Raw genomic sequence first — 21889 nt, 5'->3', positions numbered from 1 at the left:
ATGGAAGAAATAACTTTATTTGGAGCCTTCGCTACAACTAACAGACAGAAACAGCGGACAAGAACAGCCACATCTTTAACCCCCAGTAGAAGGTCCTTCACAGCCACAACACGTCATGCTCTCCCACTCTGGCTGCTCTAGGCACATTCCCCATGCACTGCCTGGTCCTAGAGATCTCTGTGTTTATGACTTTTCTGAAAAAGCTGCAAGCACTTGGGAATGGCGGCCTTTGCCATGCCTAGCACAGTGCTGGGTTACCACTTAAGTTTCTTGCCAGAAGAAGGCTAATTAATGCAGCCTGCTGGGTTAGACCCTGATGATCTATTACTTTTTGCCTATTAATATATCAAATAATGTTGACATGGCTAAGTACATCCCAGAGGCATGCCTAAGGAAGCAAGCGTGTAATAGTTCCCCAGCGCTACAGGAGCTCGCAAGGCACAAGCTGGAGCTCCATGTCTGATGATAAGCAGTGGAATCTGGAGGTACAAGAGTACTCTGTTCTACTGTGGTTTGATGTTGATTACATGGTTGATTTCATGGTCATTCATGCTCCTGGAAGTCAGACGTATCCAGAAAAGAGAAGCCTGTGGATGCTGCCAACTCTGGGCTCCAGGATTATAAAACATCTTTAGGCACTCCCCTGTGCTACAAAGGAGGGCATTCAGCCTCCTGATTTGCAATAAAGTCCTCTTTCTCCATCTAGCCATCAGCTTCAGTAAATGGGGGACTTGGACAGAAACCTTTACGTCCCTTTCCTGATGGTCGGGAGCATGGAACAAATACAGCATCTGTAAGTTTCAAAAGCTAAAAGGAAAATACATCCTTAAGACTTTCCCGTGTTCCCCAGCAGCGGCTGCAGAAAGAGCCCCGCAGTTCCAAACACACAGACAATTATAAATACCCAAAGAAAGACCCTGTCCACCACCATGGCTACGTATTTCCAGTCGTCTTCTACCTGAAAGGCAAACAAAAAGCTGAAACAATTAAAAAATATATATGGAAACCTTAGGAAATGCACTCATAAATAAACTGCTTCTTTTTCAAAGAAAACTTCCCTGGCAATTTTTAAAGCAAATATTAAGTTTTATCCTGGTTAAGCCATGTTGCCTATAGAGTTCACAGAACTTTTGTCCAAAGAGCGTGGGTATGCAAACCCTTCCACGCCTCATGCGGATGGTATCAAAGTTAGCAGGACCGCACGGGGCACAAAAAACTTTTCCTGCAAAAAAAGCACTCCCGAGATAGCTCAACCTTTGCCATTGGCACTGAATATTCTGAGTCGTTGGCAAGTCTGGGAACCGGGTTGGAGGCAGGGAGTGCAGGACATGAGGAAGGATGGAGGGCCCCCTTCTCAGGCATAGGCAGCCCTCCAGCCCGCAAGAAATGCTGCTGTGGAGAGTTCATTGCATTTCTCATGTCTTTCTGATGAAGGATAGTTGAAGGCAGGCAGGAAACAGCCCCGGCTCGAGCCTCTCCCCAACCCCCCACTGCCCTAAGAGGAAACCACTACTAAAAAGACTTTACATCACCCTGGAAGGAGCCCTCCATCCTTTCCCCTATGACAGAAGCCTGATTGGGTGACAGGCGCAGGGAGGGCTCATCAGATAAAACAGCCCGCCGACAAGCCCATACAAACCCTAGATTAGAAACTCCCAGGGCAACCCTCTGGCGTCCCCTCACTCCATGGGAGCTTTTATGCTATCACTTTTCTATCCCTCAATAAGCCTTGCTTTGCTGCCCACCACTGTGTCTGGTCTACCTCCTCCTTCTTCAAAGCGGCATGACCAAATACTGCGGGCACCGAGAGAGAGAAAACATTCTGTAACATTCCAGTTTCTGACCTCCATGTATTACGCCTCCAGCTTATGCCTGAGACCTAGGTCTCGGGTTATGTCTTGACATCCCTACCTGGTGGTGTTTAAATCAACAACTCTTCCCTCCATGTTATGAAGGTGTCACTATGAGAGCACAGTTCTGGGCTCACCTATCCCAGGATGCATTCCCCAACCCCTGCTTTGTGATCCGCAGTCACAATACCCTCCTCTGCACCAACAGGATGGTCAGACTTCAGGTCTCCAGCCGTCCTTTAACTAGGAGACACAGATGCCGGTGGCTGTAGTATGAGGTCAAACCCAGACACCTGGCACAGGTTTGCAGATGCCCCCAGCTGGTCATCCTGATGATGTGGGAAACTGGCATGATTTTCTTGAGCTCTCTCTTTAGAGGATGGGGGAGGTCCTTGCTGCTATAGTTAGATTTTGGGCAACAAAAACAGAATATGTTGCTGCTAAAAATAACCCTGAGGCTCATTCAGTCTGCACCTAAATCACTCTACAGTGGAAATCAGTGGGGCTGGAACTGCAGAGGACTCACTCCCCTCTTCCAGCACTCTCAGACTACAGGCTGATTTGCGAGCAGGTCTCCCCATTCACCCTTCCCTCCACCACCGTTGTTTTTGTTTTTGTTTTTTTAAAGATTTTATTTATTTATTTGAGAGAAAGTGAGAGAGAGAATGACAGGGAGAAGGTCAGAGGGAGAAGCAGATCCTTGTGGAACGGGGAGCCCGATGTGGGACTCGATCCCGGCATTCCGGGATCATGACCTGAGCAGAAGGCAGTCGCTTAACTAACTGAGCCACCCAGGTGCCCTCTGCCACTGTTTTTAAGAAGCACTTTCATTGGGCACCTGGAGGAGGTTTGAGCAACTGCCTTCGGCTCAGGTCATGATCCCGAGTCCTGGGATCAAGGCCCACTTCAGGCTCCCTGCTTGTTGGGGAGCCTGCTTCTCCCTACCCTCCTTGCTCTCATGCTGTCTCTCAAATATATAAATAAAATCTTAAAAAAAAAAAAAAAAGAAAAAGAAAAACTTTCATTAACCAAGTTTGTCCTGAATGTTTACTTTAACCAGATTTCACTGGAGTTACCATTTGTGGAGGTGGAGGTTTGCCATGAAGCTGTGGTTTACTTCACCCATAACTGTATAATAACCACTTGGTCTTAGAGTAATTCTGCTTACCCTCTTGGAAAGAGAACTCACATATTGCAGATCTATAAAATGCCTCTAAGCCTGCTGCAGGTGGACAGACTAGAGGGGCTATGTACCTACCTCCTTTGTTTCATTTTGGTTCTTCATGTTTTCTGCTATGAACTGAACACTATTAATTACATCTTCGACATCAGGTGAGGGCTCTGAACTCTCAGCCATCCATTGTAAAGGCTGATGGCTTAATCTTCTCTTGCCGGTGGCCAGCTCACTTGACTTCGGACAGCGGCAACATGCCGTAGGAAGTTTGGTCTCTCTGCGATGGTCAAAGTTGACTTGGGTGGACCTACTGGAAATGCCTTTGGAGTTTTGATCAGAACTCATCTCCCTCTTCTTGTCCAGAGGTCTCCTCATCATCAGGATCTGGGGTAACAGCTGGAGGAAAACCACCTTCACCCAGTTGGGCATGGTGTGTGTTGTTGGGGTGCGAAAATGTATGTTCAACACGAACACGGTCACCACAATGGACAGGGTGACAAAGATCATGGTGAACAGTAGGTATTCACCCACCAGTGGGATCACGAGAGACGTGGACGGGATGGTTTCCGTGATTACGAGCAAGAACACAGTCAGAGAAAGCAAAACTGAAATACAAAGTGTCACCTTCTCACCACAATCAGAAGGAAGGTAAAAGACCAGCACAGTTAGAAATGAAATAAAGAGACAGGGGATGATCAAATTAATGGTATAAAACATTGGCAATCTTCTAATGTAAAAAGAATAGGTTATATCTGTGTATATCTCCTCACAACAGTTGTATTTTATGTCGTGCTTGTAACCAGAAGCATCAATAATTTCCCATTCACTGTTTTCCCAAAAATCATTCATATCCACTTTAGATCCAATGATTAGAAGATCAATTTCCGCTTTGTCATATGTCCAGGAACCAAATTTCAGAGAACAATTTTGATGATCAAAAGGGAAGAAAGTGATATCCATAGGACAGGAACTCTTGAAAATAGCTGGTGGGGTCCAGGTTATCATGCCATCATATTTAAGGAGAGCTTTTGTCTTGCCTTCAACTTGAAAATCGCCAACAGCACTGCAAAGTAAACCAGACACCATTAGTAACACTCCCTTTGCTGTACCAAAGGCAACTTCGGAAAGAGACTACTTCTGTCAGAAGCCCATACTTGTTGTAGAGAACAATGTCTGGCTTCCAGATCTTATCTGCAGGAACATGTAGAGTCTCAATGCCATCATATTCCATTGGGTTCCAGCGCAATTTATAATCATTCCAGATCTAAAGGTAGTAGAAGTCAATTGAATAAAAAAATTCTTAGTAACCTTCTTCCAGTGTTAATTCTATATTGGTTTAGCAGGGATTTTGGAAAAAGTATGTTCTAATTTAAAGGGTACATTGGAGGCACTTAGCTGACTCAGTCAGTAAAGCATGCAACTCTTGATCTCAAGGTCATGAGGTCAAGCCCCACCCAGAGCATGGAGCCTATTTAAAAAAATAAATAAAGAGTACGTTGGTTTTTCTTTTTTCCTTTTTCTTTCTTTCTTTCTTTTTTTTTTTGGTGAGAGAGAGATTGAGAGGAAGAGAACAAGCAGGGGGAGGGGCAGAGAAAGAAGCAGACTCGCCACTGAGCACGGAGCCATGCGAATTCCATCCCAGGACCCTGGGATTATGACCTGAGCCAAAGGCAGACATTTAACCAACTGAGCCATCCAGGCGCCCAAGAATACATTGGTTTCTATCAAAAGTTGAGAGGGTAAATCCATGTGGAATAGAGGGCTACATAGCTGAGCTGATTTTGACAAATATAACTTGGATAATTAACTATTGATTATTAATTAGCTAGCCAAGTTTAAAAACTCAACTTGTATGTTCCATAGACTATATTCACACTGGAGTAGCAACTCATTTCTAATATTAAAAAGATAGTTCAAGTGTACAATGATGAACTTGTTACAGAGTCTGTGTAAAAGATTAAGACAAGAGGGAAGCATGAGATGGTATAACTGATAAAACCAGCTGGCGCTCTCATACTCAGTTCCTGACTTCCCTAGGTCTGGCGCAGCAGGACCAAAGGTGGGCAAGCAACTGACTCTGGGGCTCAAGTTACAGATAGAAATAGGATACCTGAGGGCAGAAACCAGAAGGGAGAGGTCTCTATGTCCCGGAGAACTTTATCACTATGTTTCTGCACCTGTGAAGTTTACGTCAAGCAGCTGTGACCAGAGCTGAACTTTAGGCTTTGGTGACAGATAATATTTTACTCTCTGTTATAAGCTGGAGATGGAAAGAGGGAATGCTAGCAGAGTTTATCCATTAGACATTGTTAGGCTGGTGCATAAGTAAGACACGTCTAAGGGAAGGACACATACGTGACGTAGCCAAAGATTGGTTTCCATGATCTGGTTGACTTCATCCTGGGAAAAAGAAACAGTATTTTTTAGCCTTAAATGCACTTGCTAATACAGGGGGATCTTAGAACAAGAATTACAACAAAGAAGTGCCAAATCTGAGTTATTCATACTAATGGAGGAAAAAAAAAAGGACTAAAAAAGCAACTTATAAAATATAACCAGGAATATATATATATATATTTTTAAAGATTTTATTTATTTATTTGACAGATAGAGATCTAAGTAGGCAGAGAGGCAGGCAGAGAGAGAGAGAGGAGGAAGCAGGCTCCCTACTGAAGAGAGAGCTCAATATGGGGCTCGATCCCAGGACCCTGGGATCATGACCAGAGCTGAAGGCAGAGGCTTTAACCCACTGAGCCACCCAGGCGCCCCCAGAAATATATTTTCACATCTGGTTCTAACCCTGTTGACTTTGAGAGAAAATGTGGCTTAAAACTGTCTTTCAAATCTGATTTAAGTCTCACCTCTTCTATGAAAACATTTTTTTTAAGATTTTATTTATTTATTTGGAAGAGTGTGAGAGAGAGGATGAACAGGGGAAAGGGGAAGAGGGAGAGGGAGGAGACCCTCTGCTGAGCAAGGAGGTTGACTCCAGGTTCTATCCCAATCCCAGGAACCCGAGATCGTGACTTGAGCTAAAAGCAGAAGCTTAACCAACTGAGCCACCCAAGTGCCCCAGTTGGTAAGTTTGGGGAATGCACTGTGGGCCACTGGGAACACCCAATAGCTTCCAAGCTGTTGTGTTGTAAGGTTGATGAAAGTTCTGGATATGTTTTCTGTGGTTTTCCCACTGAAGGCTGTTAGCTGCTTATGAACACATTATATTTGGGATATTGACCTGAACTGTTTTCTTTCAGATAGCTCCACGACTCTCTTCAGACCATTTAGTTACCAGCTTAAACTATCTCCTCAGAGAAGCCTTCTTTGACCATGCTGTCTAAAACAGATATGTGTGCACACATGTGTAAGTATGTGTCCAACCCTCTCTATTTTTCTTCATGGGATTTATAACTGTTATTATTGTTTTTGTCTCCCCAATTAACCATTTAGACACATGAAGGTAGGGAATTTTTCCATCCTGTTTACTGCTGCAGTTCTAGCATTTATAGAGCACATAGTAGGTACTCAATATATATTTGAACAATAAATGATTGAAGCAATCAGCATGGCTTGGAAAAGAATTGGTATGTGTTGCCGTGGAGTGGTAGTCCCAGCTGGAAAACTCCATGGTGAGCTGAGGCTGACATTTCAAGGGGCAGTTGGGCTCAGGATTCAGAGCCTAGAGAGTGCTGAGCACAGCTGAGGTTGGGAGGTTTTCAAGGACTGGGGATGAAGATGGTAAAAACGATGAATCAGGTTCTGATACTTATCACCATCTGCAGTAATTCCCCTCCCCTCCCACTGCCCTTCTCTTCCTCCCTTCATGGAATCATAAATCTTTACAAGCTGCAGAGATCAGAAAGGCTTCACAAGGAGCGCTTGGGTGGCTCAGTCAGTTAAGCAGCTGCCTTAGCTCAGGTAATGATCCTGGAGTCCTGGCATTGGGATCGAGCCCCATGTCCAGCTGCCTGCTCAGAAGGGAGTCTGCTTCTCCCTCTCCTTCCGCTTCTCCCCCTGCTCCTGCTCTCTCTTAAATAAATAAATAAAATCTTTAAAAAAAAAAAAAGAAAAGAAAAGAAAAAGAAAGGTTTCACAAAAGAGGTGAGACTTAAATCAGATTTGAAAGGCAGTTTTAAGCCACATTTTCTCTCAAAGTCAACATAGTTTGAGTTCTCTCTCAAATAAATAAATAAAATCTTTAAAAAAAAATAAAAACAACTTACAAACCTTGCTTTACAAGATACATGGACAACCTCAGAGGAAATGAATTCAACTGTGTCTGACAGAGCTGTGGCCAGGACTCCGGCCCCCAATCTGCTCTTTTTCACTGAGCTGCTCTCTAGTTCACTACCGCCCCTGCTAAGCTTCCTTCTTCAAATGGGTTTGTATCAAGTCATGGTAAGCCCCAGGGTTTTAAAAGGTCAACAAAGGAGTTACATTTTTGGTTTCCTACTAGCCAGGAAAAGCAAAAACAAAAAACAAAAAACAAAACCAACCAAACAAACAAACAAACCAAAAAAAGGTTATACTTATCCAATGGCCAAGCAGTCCATGACTTTATAATTACCCAAGCCTAAAGCTGATGCCTTCTGCTTAACAAAAGTTCATGTTATGCCCTATAGATTCCAGCAGAGCCATGTCAATAATCCACTGGCTTCCAATCAGGAAAGGACTAACTATGAAGTCTAGAAAGGTCACAGTGGTACATGTCATAAGTATCTTCCAAGGACTGCATCTTCACTGTACACCAGTATACTGTGTTGATAGAACTAGTGTACACTGTGAACTGGTACACTGTGTTCAGATCATTCACATCCGTTGGCAATATCATCCTGACAATATCCCCTTCTGCCCCCCAACACGTCCACAAGCTGGTGAGGCACCATGTGGTGTGGACATCGTCAGGGGTGTCAGCCAACTTTATGGATCAGAACTTGTTCTGACAAGTCTTGTTTTCCACCCAACTCCAAACCACACCAATGGTCATGGGCACTGCCATCAGTCAGCACAGCTGGAGGAGGCTAGAGACCCACCAGTCCACATTCCTGGGACCATTGCTCTGTATCTCCTTCTTGGGAAAATAAATTAGTTGACACCCAGCCTGCCTCAAAGGATTAGAGTTACCATTTCAAATTGAGTAGCTTTTGGAGCACCAGAGAATGAGATGAGAAAGGCCAGGTGGACTACACTTTGAAGGCCTTTAAGTTAGTCATTTCAGATATGGGAAGCCATCAAAACACTAGACAGGGGCTTTGTCTTGAATTGCTATTGGGGGGACAGCAGATATGCTCTTACACTGAAAGATCATCCACCCAGAAAACTTTGTGGCCAGAGTCATTCTGTAGGGCAGCAAAAACACTTCTGGGTAGAGCAGCAAAAGACTTAGAGAGTCTGAGAAGGGAATTGGTGGTTGGGAAGCCTGGCTGTACTACATCACAGAGCCCCCCCAGAGCTCACCATCACTCAAGGACAATAATGTATGGTCCACAGGGACTTCTGGTACCCCACCTGAGAACAGGTGGCTTCTATAGGAATGGCTACATTAATATCCAACAAAGTAGACTTCAAAAAAAAAAAAACAATTACTATAGACAAAGAGGGACATTATATAATGCTAGAAGGGTCAGTTCACCAGGAAGACATAATGATCCTAACTGTATACACACCAAAACAATAGTCTTCAATGACATGAAACAAAAACTGATAAAGCTGAAAGAAGGAACAAACCCCCATTATAGTTGGAGACTTCAACACCACCTCCCTCAGCAACCAATAGAACCACTAGATAGAAAATCAGCAAAAACAGAGATCTGAAGAACATAATCAATCAACAGCCTCTGACTGACATATATAGAACACTTACTCAAAACAGCAGAATACCCATATTTTTCAAGTATGCATGGACTATTAACCAAGATAATAAACCATATTTTTATCATGAGCCATAAAATAAACCTCATAAAATTTAAAAGAATTGAAAATGTACAGTGTGAAAAAAAGAAGAAAATGTACAGTGTGTTTTTTACCATAATGGAATCAAACTAGAAATCAATAACAAAAGATAACAAGAAAATCTCTAAACCCACAGGAACTAAACAATACTCTTCTAAATAATCCATGGGTCAAAGAGGATGTCTCAAAGGAGATTTTTAAAAAGATTTTATTTATTTGCTTATTTAAAAGAGAGAGAGAACACGTGCATGCACACGAGCAGGAGGAGGGGCAGGGGGAGAGGAAGAAAGAGAATCCGAAGCAGACTCTGCACTGAGCACAGAGCCCTATGCAGCATTTGATCTTACAACCCTGAAATCATGACTTGAACCGAAATCAAGAGTCAGATGCTTAACTGACTGAGCCATCCAGGTGTCCCTCAAGAAGGTTTTAAAAAATACATAGAACTGAATGAAAATAAAAACACAAAATATCAGAACATGAAGGACATAGCTTAAAAACAGTGCTGAAAATAAAATTATAACATTATATACTTATAAATAAAGAAAGCCCTCAAGTGAATAATCCAAGTTTGTACTTCAAGAAATTAGGGAGAAAAAGCACAAAATGAACCCAAAGCAAGCTTAAGGAAGGAAAAATAAAGATAAGGATAGAAATTATGGCACCTGGCTGGCTCAGTCATTGGAGCATGCAACTCTTGAGATCTTGGAAGTTGTGAGTTTGAGCCCCACATTGGATGTAGAGATTACTTAAATAAAAAATAATAAATTTTTTAAACAGAGTAGATATCAATAAAATTGAAAAGGAAAACAATAAAGAAAAATCAGTGAAATAAAAGCTGATTCTATTGGGAAAATAAACAACAAAATTGATGACCCTGTAACATGATTGGCATAAATAAAAACAAGGACACAACTCACCAACATCAGAAATGAAATAGGAACACTACAGATCCTGTAACCATTAAAAAGAATAGGCAATATTATAAACAACTTTATCATACACCCAAAAATTTAAAAGAAGTGGATTAAAACCTCAAGAGCCACAAATTACTTGAATTCAAAGAAGATGAAGTTGACAGTCTGAATAGCCTATAGCCATTTTAAAAAATTGGATTTATAGTTAAAAACTCCTGGAAAAGAAGTCTCTAGATGTAGTAAGCGCCCCTTGAGAATTCTACCAACTATGTAAAGAAGAAGTATTATCAATTCTATATGATCTCTTCCAGAACATAGAAGAAGATGGATCAATTCCAAATATTTTTTATGAAGTATTATCCTGACACAAAACCCAAAGACAGTACAAAAAAAGAAAATTATAGATCAATATCTGTTGTGAACCCATCAATAAAGTAGCAGAAAACTGCCTGGGTGACTCAGTTGGTTGGACGACTGCCTTCGGCTCGGGTCGGGATCCCGGAGTCCGGGGATCGAGTCCCGCATCGGGCTCCCAGCTCCATGGGGAGTCTGCTTCTCTCTCTGACCTTCTCCTTGCTCATGCTCTCTCTCACTGTCTCTCTCTCTCTCAAATAAATAAATAAAATCTTAAAAAAAAAGTTATACATCATGACTAATGAGATGTAAGAATGGTTCAACATTCAAAAATCAGTCAATATAATTTACCATTTCAACAAGGTAATGAAGAAAATTGATATGTGATCATATCAATTGATGCAAACAAAAGCATTTAACAAAAGCTCAACATCAACTCATGATAAAAACTCTGAAAACTGGGAATAAAGGAGAACTTCTTCAACTTGATGAAAAGCTCTATAAAATGCTTACAGCTGGGGCGCCTGGGTGACTCAGTGGGTTAAAGCCTCTGCCTTCGGCTCAAGTCATGATCTCAGGGTCCTGGATTCGAGCCCCACATTGGGGGGTCTCTGCTCAGTGGGGAGCCTGCTGCCTCCTCTGTCTCTGCCTGCTTCTCTGCCTACTTGTGATCTCTCTCTGTCAAATAAGTGAATAAAATATTATTAAAAAATGCTTACAGCTATCATTATACGAAACGGTGAAGGACTGAATACCTTTTCCTTAAGATTGAGAACAAGGCAAAGATGTCCACTCTCACCACTCTTATTCAACACAGTACTGGGAATTCTAGTCAATGCAATACAGCAAGAAAAAGGGTGGGGGGAGGGAAGGACAGATTGAAAAGAAAGAAATAAAATTATCTCTATTTGCATATGACATGGTTGCCTACATAGGAAAATCCATGGACTCTATAAAAATACTGAAACTAAGAAGTGAGTTCAGCAAGATCTCAGGATAACAAGATCAACATACAAAAATCAATTCAATTTCCATATACTAACAATGAACATGAGGAAACCAAAATTAAAAGCACATTATTTTCAATTGCTTCAAATAATACAAAATACCTACATCTACACATAATACTGCATGAATGGGATCTGTATGCTGAAAATTACAAATGCTATGAAAAAAGAGCCAAATGAATGGAGAACTATCTTGCATTTATGGGTTGGAAGACTCAACAACAGTAAAAATGTCACTTCTCCCTAAATTAATCTATAGATGTAATGCGATTCCTTTCAAAATCCCAGCAGGGTTTTTTGTATATATAGGCAGCTTATTTTAAGACTTAGACCCCAGAATAACTAATATGATTGTGACAAAGGAGAATAAGGTGACATGAATCACTCTGGCCAATATTAAGACTTGCTGAGTGCCTGAGCGGCTTATCTGGTTAATGTCCACCATCGGCTCAGGTCATGATCTCATGGTCCTGGGATCAAGCCCTCCATCAGCCTCCCTGCTCAGTGGGGAGTCTAACTCCCCCTCTCCCTCTGCCCCTCTCCCTGCTCCTGCTCTCTCTCTAATAAATAAATAAAATCTTTTAAAATTAAAAAAAAAAGACAATACAGCTACAGTAATCAAGATTGGGTGGTAGTGGTAGAAGGTTAGTCACATAGATCAATGGAATGGAACAGAGGATCCTGCAACAGACCCACACAAATACACTCAACTGATTTTTCACAAAGGTGCACAGTCAACTCAACAGGGAAAGGGATAGACTTTTCAACAGATGATACTGGAGAACCCACCCAACCCCACCAAAAAGACCAAGCCTCACATTTTATACAAATTTTTTTTTAAAATACCTCAAAATGGATCACAGTCTTGAGTGAGAAACATAAATAAAACTTTAAGAAAAAAAAAAAGAAAATCTCTGGGACCTGCAATAAGACAAAGAGTTAGGCTTAACACCAAAAGCAAAAAAACATAAAAGGAAAAATTGATAAATTGGACCTCATAAAAATGGAAAAGTTTGAGTGAAAGCCCACATGAAAAAGATGAAAAAAGAAGCTACAAACTAGGGTAAAATATAGCTGACTCTTGAATACACAGGTTTGAACTGTGTAGGTCCATTTATATGTAGAATTTTTAGGACACGGTGCTAGAAATGTATTTTCTCTTTCTTATGATTTAATAACATTTTATTTTTTCTTCCTTTATTGCAAGAATACAGACTATAACACATGTAACATATAAAATATGTGTTAAACAAGTGTTTATGTAACCAGTAAGGCTTTAGGCCAACACTAGACTATTAGTAGTTAGGTTTTGGAGAAGTCAAAAATTATTTGAAGAATTCTGATTATGGTAGGGGCAGGTATCCCTAACCCCTGCATTACTCAAAGGTCAACTGTATATGCAAAGCATTTATCTGGCAAAGCATTAGTACCTAGAATATAGCAAGAACTCTCAACACTGAAGAGTTAAAAAAAAAAAAAAAATCAAACAAGCCAATTAGAAAATGGGCAAAAACCATGAACAAACATTTCACCAAAGAAGATATACAGATGGCAAATAAGCACATGACAAACTGTTCTAAATCATTAGTCATTAGGAAAATGCATATTAAAACTACAATGAAAAAAAAACTACAATGAGATATCACTATATACCTATTAGAATGGCTAAAATTAAAAAAAAAACAGTGATAACACCAAATACTGGTGAAGATGTGGATAAACTGGATCACTTATTATTGCTGGTACGAATGTAAAAGGATAGAGCCACTCTGGACAGCATTTTGGCAGTTTCTTAAAAAACTAAACATGCAACTACCATATGGCCCAGTAATCGCACACCTGGGGGTTTATCCCAGAGAAATAAAGATTTACATTCACACAAAAACCTAGACCCGAAAGTTCATAGCACTTTTGTGTGTAATAGAATGAAACTGGAATCAACCCAAATGTTCTTCAACCAGTGAAAAGTAAAATGAATTGCAGTGCAAATATACCCATGAAATACTACTCTGTACCAAGAAGAAATGAACTAGTGATATAATTAACAACTGAGATGAGTGTCCAGAAAATTATACTGAGTGCAAAAACCGATCCCACAAGATTACATACTATATTATTCCATTTTATATAAGCTTCTCAAAATGACAAAATTCTAGAAATGGAAGACATATTAGTGGTTGCCCCTAGGAAAACTGGGTGAAGTGTACAAGGAATCTTTCTGTTATTTCTTACAACTGCATATGAATCTATAATATTATTTCAGTAAATAAAATTCAACTCAAAAAATAAATTTCCCAAGTCTCCCTCACAGCTAGAGGTTGCCCATGAGATAGGAAGCCAAGGATGCTAGTAGGACTTCTAACAAAGCTCCTCAAGGAAGTCACAGATGTCTATTATCATGGTCTGTGTGATTGGTGTCCCCTGGATGTTGGCAGTGCTTAACCTGAACAACCGAACATAGTGGTACAGTCACTAACACCATGAATCCACCTGGTGTTAACCTTCTAAACTTTTTTTATTAAGGCTGTGCTATTTTTTTAAATCTCTGAGAGCAGCCAAATGCAAATGTCAAAATCTGTATTCTTCTGTCCCCACCCACCATCCTCAGAACAATGTCCTGAAAGAGTATATCAACCAGGAATTTGAAGTGATGCTGTGCAGTGAAATAGACTAACTTTAGGTGAAACTTACTTTACAACAATCCCTCCACAGCAAATTATGGCTCCCAGCCCAGTAGGAGGCCAGTAACCAGTACAACACTATTTGTGGGTAGAGAGGACCAGGATAGGTACCAAATAAATATTTTTTAAAGGCATGACTGGGTCCATCTAAGCAAAACAAAACATGTGACTTTTTTAAAAACCAATACGTACCAGTATATACATACTTCCAACTTGGGCCAGAAGCCAGAGGTCCAGGCCAGGGTCAGCCTCGTCCACTGGGAAGCATGGACTGGAGAAATATCATGGGCCCTGACCTCACATCTGTAATTAAAGTCTTTCCCCAGTGAACCTTGAGAACCTTGGGAACCACCACTGTTTCCCAAGGGGCGAAATCCTCATCCATAGGCTGGGACCGATGAAAGGGGCTCCCTTTGCAGTGCACTGCTGTCTCTCTGGAGACACTTTATCCTCACCCCCTACATCCTGAGCCTGCCTAATCCTGGAATTTGGTCCAAGCCAGCTCAGCCCCGTCCCATGACTTGGGGCTAGAATCCTGCTCTATGTTTTAATATCAGGGCACGCTACCTCCTCTCCTGCCAACTAGGACATGAAGATTATTCAAAAAGAACTGCAGTCCTACTTGCCCTTGAACTCAGGAGCCATAAATTAAAGTAAGAACTCCAAATTCCCATCTGTTTTTTTTTCAGGGCTGGATGGAACTCTATATTAAAGAAGGTGATTTATTCTTTCCTTTCTTGCATAATGTAGAAGACTTAGAGCCATTCTTTTTCTATGGAGTGAAAAGAACATGAGCTTTGGAGTCGGGATGGGCTTGATTAAGACCCCAGTTCCACCATGTTATAGTCGTATGACCTTAAGAAGGTTGCTTACCTGAGCTTCCCTCCAGCTGTAAAATGCAGCTGAAAGCAACTAAATGTAGACACAGTGACTGGTGCCTAATAGATGCACAGTGAAGTTAGCTCCCTCTGTATTCTCCCTTCAACCTCCCTTTCCCCTCTTTGTTTCAACTCCCTCTAAAAGCACTTCTGGAAAGACACTGCCTTGATGTGAGTAATTACGGCTTCAATGGGAAAGGGTCTTCTTCCCAACCGGAGGGCTTTGAAGATCCAGCATTCATGCAAATGTGTGTTTGTTCATATTTTTACATTTTCTATATTTACCACATGCAACAACTGGGACAACGTCGAGAATTGCTTGGCTGCCCCACCCCCACCCCTGGCAGAGTCAGGGTTCCTCCGGGAACTAGAGGTGAACTGGTGGCACTTACCACGTTGGCCAGTTGTGTGATGGCCACTTCAAAATGCACCGTGACGGGATCAGAAACATTTTCTACAGGCCTGATGAACTGGTTATAATGAGAAAACAGTTTGTGGAAGAGTCTCTCTTCAGAGGCACAGGCGGCAGAACCTGCATGGCCAAGCAGACAGAGGGGTTAGAGAAGCAGAGTGGGTGCTCACAGATGAGGGGTGTTGGCAGCCTCCATCACAAGGTGACATGGGCAGTGGGAAGTCTAAGCCGACGGAGCCCTCCCGCCCCTGCATTCTGTCCACCCACACAGACGGCCCCTGGTGCCCATTGTACCCTGCCTCTCTGAGCCTCAGTTGGTCTCCTCGGCCCTGAAGACGAAAAGAGTAATGCCCAGAACTGGTGCGATATCAAATAAAATAATATTGGCAAGAGCACTTTAAAAGTGTAATGCACACGTGTAAAGGGGTAACATGAACTCCAGTTTATGCTTATGTCACTGAGGATAGCTCATGACCTCTCGGATCTGGTTATTAAGGAAGAGTCCTGCCCTTTCCTGTCAAAATGCTGATCCAACTACCTGTTTCTATAGTCAGTGAGGTGCTTAGCTGGGAAAACCACCAAGCAAACTGAAATAACTAGTGATTTTCTTAAGATCTTAACAAGTGATACTTTTTTTTTAAATCAGCTTTGAATTCAGTTATTTCTGAGATTTGTGTAAGTGCAAGGTCTCTGAGGCAAACTTATTTAAATAGTTTTTAAAGAATTCAAAATTAGGAGTGCCTGGGTGGCTCAGTCATTAAGTGTCTGCCTTCAGCTCAGGTAGTGATCCCAGAGTGCTGGGATCGAGCCCCCCATTGTGCTCCCTGCTCAGTGGGGAGCCTGCTTCTCTCTCTCCCATTCCCCCCCCCTTGTTTTCTGTCAAATAAATAAATAAAATCTTTAAAAAAAAAAAAAAAGAATCAGGGACGCCTGGGTGGCTCAGTTGGTTAAGTGGCTGTCTTCGGCTCAGGTCATGATCCCAGCATCCTGGGATCAAGTCCCACACTGGGCTCCTTGCTCAGCAGGGAGTCTGCTTCTCCTCTGCCTCTGCCTGCCACTCTGTCTGCTTGTGCTCACTCTCGCTCCTCTCTCTCTCTGACAAATAAATAAAATCTTTAAAAAAAAAAAGAATTCAAAATTAGTTCTTAAATAATAGGATTTTAGTCACTAAATTTTAACTAGTCTAATGTGTATGTATTTTTCCAAGAATGCATTAAAACTGGGTTACTTGCCTTCATTTGAAATAATCCATTTCATTAATACCCCTCTATATTTTCCCTTATAGAAGCCAAGTTTGACATCTGAAATACTGTTCTACAAATTTCCCAGAGGGATTTACACCCTGAAAGAAAGAAAATTAAAGGGACTGAAAATTTTTTCCACAAAAATGAACAAAAGGATAGCTGTTGTATCACTAAATAAAGAGAGTCGTTTGACAAATGCAGTGGGAAACGCTGAAACTCTGGGCTTTCAGCAAGAAAGAACAAATTTAAATGTAAAATAGCACCCTTGCTACCATAATCAATAATGGTAGAAATTTTCTACATGAAACAGACAAGAAACAATTCACTCCATTACCCCATTACCCATCCCCCTCCCTCCCCAGACCCTGTAGAGAAGCCTTCATGAGTCTTGAAGAGCAAGCAAGCTTCAGCAAAGCCATCAGCACATGGAAATGTGGTTTTCTTTAGCAGAATAGCAGCTATTTCCAAGGCTTAACTTTTAAAATGAATAATCTTACTCTTAGGACTCATTTCCAGCACAGTACTATGACATGCTTCCCAAAAACATGATGATGACCTTCAAAATGGAAGGGTTCATGGACTAAGTCATAGTATCAGCTAACAAATCACAGTTTTAAAAATATATATTAAATACAAATACAAATAAATCAGTCAACTATACCTATAGCAGAGCTGGATAGAAAGCTGCATCATTATTATCACCATATTTTTAGTGGGGCAATAAATAAGGTATGGTTTACAATGCTTCATTGTCCTCCCCACCCCAACCCCTAAACCTCACGTTACATGTTAAACCTACCCAGTAAGAAATAGATTCATTAGCAGTTATAATTGTAGTCCTTCCTCTGCAGCCCCTGTACATGTTCGCTCATAAAATATCTCATCTCTGCTCTGTCAAGCACAGCTAGAAAAGAAGAGCAAATGCATGTAGCTGAAAAGAGAATATGAGATAAAGCAGAAATAAAACCTACCTTTCAAGCAAGGCATGAATGCACAGAACCAGAGACACAAACCAAAGGGAAGAGGTGCCTGTCCCTTGCTGGTCAGCATGATTAAAACACACTTTGATTTCTTTTTCTAGTCAAAGGATTGTGGAAAACAGAGAGCTATCAGACAGCCACGCGCATCAGACCTTTAAATCATCAGAGTCCCACTGCAATCCACGTGTGTCTTCTGTGAAATAAAAACATTCCCAAATGCAACACGGATGTTCCCAGGATCAGAGCCTAAGGCCAACAAAAGGGCAAATAAAAAGGATTCAACCAGATGTCAGATGAGTCATCACTTTCCTGTCACCCCAGATCTCTTTTCGTGCAAGAACAGTGAAGAGAAGCAGTGAGGGAACGCCGGGCAGGCAGGACCGAGGGAGGACGGAAAACACTGTCAGGCTTAGAGCTTTTCGTTGCACAGTCTGGGCAGTCATCCTTGGGGATGGAGGGAAGGAACACCCTTTGACTGAGCCCCAAGTCCAGGGAAAGCAGGTGCTGGGTCCCAGACAGTGTGTTCTGATTCTCTGAGTTCTCTGGTTAATCAAGGCTTAGCCTTGTTATTAGAAAACTTTCTAAAATAGAAGTTTCCTTTCCTGTCTTAATATGTGCGGCTTCGAGCAGCACTCGCCTGGTTTTGTCTGACTCCAGGGCTTCTGGTGTCTTGTCTTTCTGCGCTCAGCAATCACCATCCAGGACCAGAGATTAGGTGTCTGAGAACCAGAGGGATGAATACTGAACATGGGATGCCACCTGGACAGCCCTATGCTTATTGAAATATCCTTGCCATCCACTGGCTTTTTCACAGGTTTCTTCTTGCTCCTAGTAGTGTCAATAGGGCTTCTGATGAACTGGGCCTTCTGGTCATATTTTGGTGTTGGCTAAAGAGGAGGCAAACCCACAACAAAATGGAAAAGCAACCTGCAGAACGGGAGAAAACATTTGCGACCCCATGTCTGAGAAGGAGTGAATATCCAAAATACATAAGGAACTCATAAAACTCAGTATCAAACCCAATTAAAAAGTGGGAAACAACCTAAATAGACATTTTTCCAAAGAAAACATACAAATGTCCAACAGGTATACGAAAAGGATCTCAAAGTCCCCGATCAGCAGGGAATGCAAATCAACCACCGTAAGATCTTACCTCCCACCTATTAGGATGGTTACTGCCAAAAAGACCAGAGATAAAAAGTGTTGGTGAGGTTGTGGAGAAAAGGAAATTGGTGCAGCTGCTGTGGAAAACAGTATGGGGTCCTTAAAAATTTTGAAAAAGAAACTACCAAGACTGTGGAACCACCATTCATTCGGCTCACACCTTTGCAGCCACCAATCTTACTCAAAAGGAAGAGTAAGCCAGAGCTGGTGTGAGCTCTCTTCCTGCTGGGATGTCTATCAGTGTGCTGATTAGAGTCCTGCAGGTGGCTGAGGGTCACACGGTGATGTGTGAGACCAAGCCAACGAGGTGTAGCATGGGAAGCCCTTTGAGGCAGAGGACACCATAAGCTGCCAGGTGTCCAACATCACACTCACAGAGAAGGCCGAGTCGCACAACTGGGGTGGGTGTACACCCGTGGCAGCAAGATCTGCTCTCTCATTTTGCCTGACATGCTGAAAAACGTGCCCATTTTAAAGAGCATAAAAAATAAAACTAAGGCTCAGGTGCTGACCAGGAAAAAGCTCCTATTCTGAAAGCCCAAGTAGGGGCATCTGAGTGGCTCAGTGGGTTACATGTCTGCCTTGGGCTCAGGTCTTCATCCAGGGTCCTGGGATCGAGTCCCGCATCAGGCTATCCTGCTGAGCAGGGAACCTACTTCTTTCTCCCTCTTCCCCTCCCCCTCCCCCTACTCGTGTGCACTCTCTCTCTCTTTCTCTCTCAAATAAATAAAATCTTAAAAAAAAAAAAAAAAAAAGGACACAGACTGCGGCATGGAAACATCTTCCAGAAGAGAAGGTAAATTTATCGTTCCACAGGACTTTGTATTATTTTTTCTTTTAGGTTTTCTGGGTTCAGGGAGGTGTATGCTTATGTACATGTCCTAGATTTTCTTTTGACATCTTTCTCTCTAGTTTAGAGTCAACTCAATAAATATGGTGATGGCTTTTGGTTTATTTTCTTTAAAAAAATAAAGAACTACCATAGGATCCAGCAATTTTACTTCTAGAAATATATCCAAAGCAAATGAAATCAGGGTCCCAAAGAAATTTCTGCATTTCTATGTTACGGCAGCATTCTTCTCAACTATCACAGTACGGAAACAACCTAAGTGTCATGGATTTGGATTCTGGTGCTGATACGTGGAGAGTGTTGGACAAGTTACTTAAACTCCCTCAGCTGTGTCACCAGAAGAAATGTGGGTGAAAGGACAAGGAAGATATGGTGTATATATGTACACGCACGTGGAATATTATTCAGCCATGAAAAATCCTACCACCTGAGACAACATGGATGACCCTGAAAGAGAGTGTGCTGAGTGAAATAAGCCAGACAGAGAAAGGCAAACGCTGTATGATTTCATGTATGTGTGGAATCTAAAAAAAGTCTAACTCATAAAAGGATACAAACTTCCGGTTATAAAAATTCATCAGTTCTGGTGATCTTCTGTGCAGCATGGTGACTAGAGTTAATATATACTTTAAATGCGCCAAGAGAGGGGCACCTAGCTGGCTCCATCGGTAGGACGGGTGACTCTTGATCTCAGGGCCGTGAGTTCTAGCTCCACAGGGGGCATGGAGTCTACTTAAAAAAATAATAATAATTTTAAAAAGTTTTTTTTTTATTTTTCTAGAATAGATCTTAAGTGCTCTTACCAAGACACATATACAAATGGTTACCAAGTGAGGCAATGGATATACTGATTAGCTTGACTGTGATATCTTTCACAACGCATATGCATATCAAATCATCACATCATATGCCTTAAATATATACAACTTTTATTTGTCAATTAGGCCTCAATAAAACTGGGAAAAGAAGAGTTAGACTGGAAGAGTTAGACTGGAAGGCCTCAGGGCCTTCCCATCCAAACATTCTATGTCAGCAATACAACAGTAGTACATTTCCAGTTGTGCCAAATTCAGACCAATGACCTTCTTCAAAATTCTATCAAATTCATATCTCTTGAGAAAACAAAAGAGGAACCAACATTTAGAACCAAACTTAGACCTGGCCAATGCCGGCTGACTGCGTGCTTCAAATATGTCATCTTGCAATGTAACTCAAGCACTCCCCTTAGCAGATGGGCTTTTGTCTTTTGCTGAAGTGTCCTGTGGAGTTTGGAGAGAATATAAGGTGGTAAAAAGAAAAAGACTGGTCAATCCTTTACCTTGATGGATGAAATGCCAAGCCACACCCCAAAATGGGGCAATGCCTCAGTCATCTTTAGAGCAAAACAAAAATCAAGTTGCCTGTTTTCCAAAGAACCAACAATATCCTCAAATCTTTCTATTTCTCAGCCTTTAACTGATTTGTTCACACTCTCTAACAAATGCAAATTGCAGTTTGTCAAGAAAACTGTTGTTTTGGGCCACCTAGGTGGCTCAGTAGGTTAAGCATCTGCCTTCGGCTCAGGGCATGATCTCAGGTCCCAGGTCCCTGCTCAACAGGGATTTGGCTTCTCCTTCTCCCTTTGACCCTCCTGCCCCCCACTCTTACTCTCTCTCCTTCTCCCAAATAAATAAGTCTTTAAAAAAAGAAAAGATGGGGCACCTGGGTAGTTCAGTGGGTTAAACCTCTGCCATCACCTCAGGTCATGGTCTCAGGGTCCTGGGATCAAGCCCCACATCGGCCTCCTTGCTCAGCAGGGAGCCTGCTTCTCCCTCTCCCTCCCCCTCCGTCTGCTTACTTGTAATCTCTATCTCTGTGTCAAATAAATAAATAAAATCTTTTAAAAAAAAAAAGAAAGAAAAGAAAACTGTTGTTTCACATTTTTGTTTTATCCAAAAAGCCTCTATAGCCATCACCTGAGGCCTTAAAGAACCACTCTAGAGCAGCGATTCTCTGGAATGCGTCCCAAATTAGCCCTGCTTCCTTCCAGGAGCACGCAGTTTGCTCCCAGGAGCCACAGTGCAGAATGGGAGAATGGGAGAGTTTATGAGAGGAGATCACAGGAGAGTCTTACTGGAGGCAAAGAATGCAGAGGGAAGAGTATGGACTTTGGAGTCAAACGGACATGGATTTGGATTCTGGTGCTGATACGTGGGGAATGTTGGGCAAGTTACTTAAACTCCCTCAGTTCTGTCACCAGAAGAAATGTGATTAAATTCAGTAGTATAAATCATTTCACCTTTCCCTACCTAATTTTTTCTGTCATTTTTACTCTCTTTTTTGTTGTTGTTGTTTATTTCTTTATTTTAGTAATCTCTTCTCCCAACATGGGACTTGAGTCCATGACCTCAAAATCAAGAGCCACACCATCTTCCAACTATACTAGCCAG

At 41.7% G+C, this 21889-nt stretch overlaps 1 protein-coding gene across 3 annotated transcripts; it reads right to left on the bottom strand.

Annotated features, from left to right (window-relative positions):
- Positions 1-19: 19 nt before the first annotated feature.
- Positions 20-17751, bottom strand: CHRNA6 (cholinergic receptor nicotinic alpha 6 subunit). Of its 3 annotated transcripts, none has more exons than XM_044268181.1 (6): positions 17438-17751; positions 15203-15342; positions 5380-5424; positions 4179-4288; positions 3109-4087; positions 20-958 (listed from the first exon to the last, which is right to left on the bottom strand). In XM_044268181.1, the coding sequence occupies exons 1-6, from the start codon at positions 17514-17516 to the stop codon at positions 827-829; spliced, it is 1485 nt and encodes a 494-aa protein (XP_044124116.1). In that variant the 5' UTR covers positions 17517-17751; the 3' UTR covers positions 20-826. The 3 variants fall into 3 exon arrangements, with proteins under 3 accessions (XP_044124116.1, XP_044124118.1, XP_044124117.1); XM_044268183.1 differs by lacking the exon at positions 17438-17751 and adding an exon at positions 17128-17136; XM_044268182.1 differs by lacking the exons at positions 4179-4288; positions 17438-17751 and having other exon boundaries at positions 15203-15338.
- Between the last annotated feature and the right edge of the window lie 4138 nt (positions 17752-21889).

Source organism: Neovison vison, chromosome 11 (genome assembly GCF_020171115.1).
Source record: "Neovison vison isolate M4711 chromosome 11, ASM_NN_V1, whole genome shotgun sequence".
NCBI classification, from domain to species: Eukaryota; Metazoa; Chordata; class Mammalia; order Carnivora; family Mustelidae; genus Neogale; species Neogale vison.
This window is presented reverse-complemented; position numbering and strand designations above follow the sequence as displayed.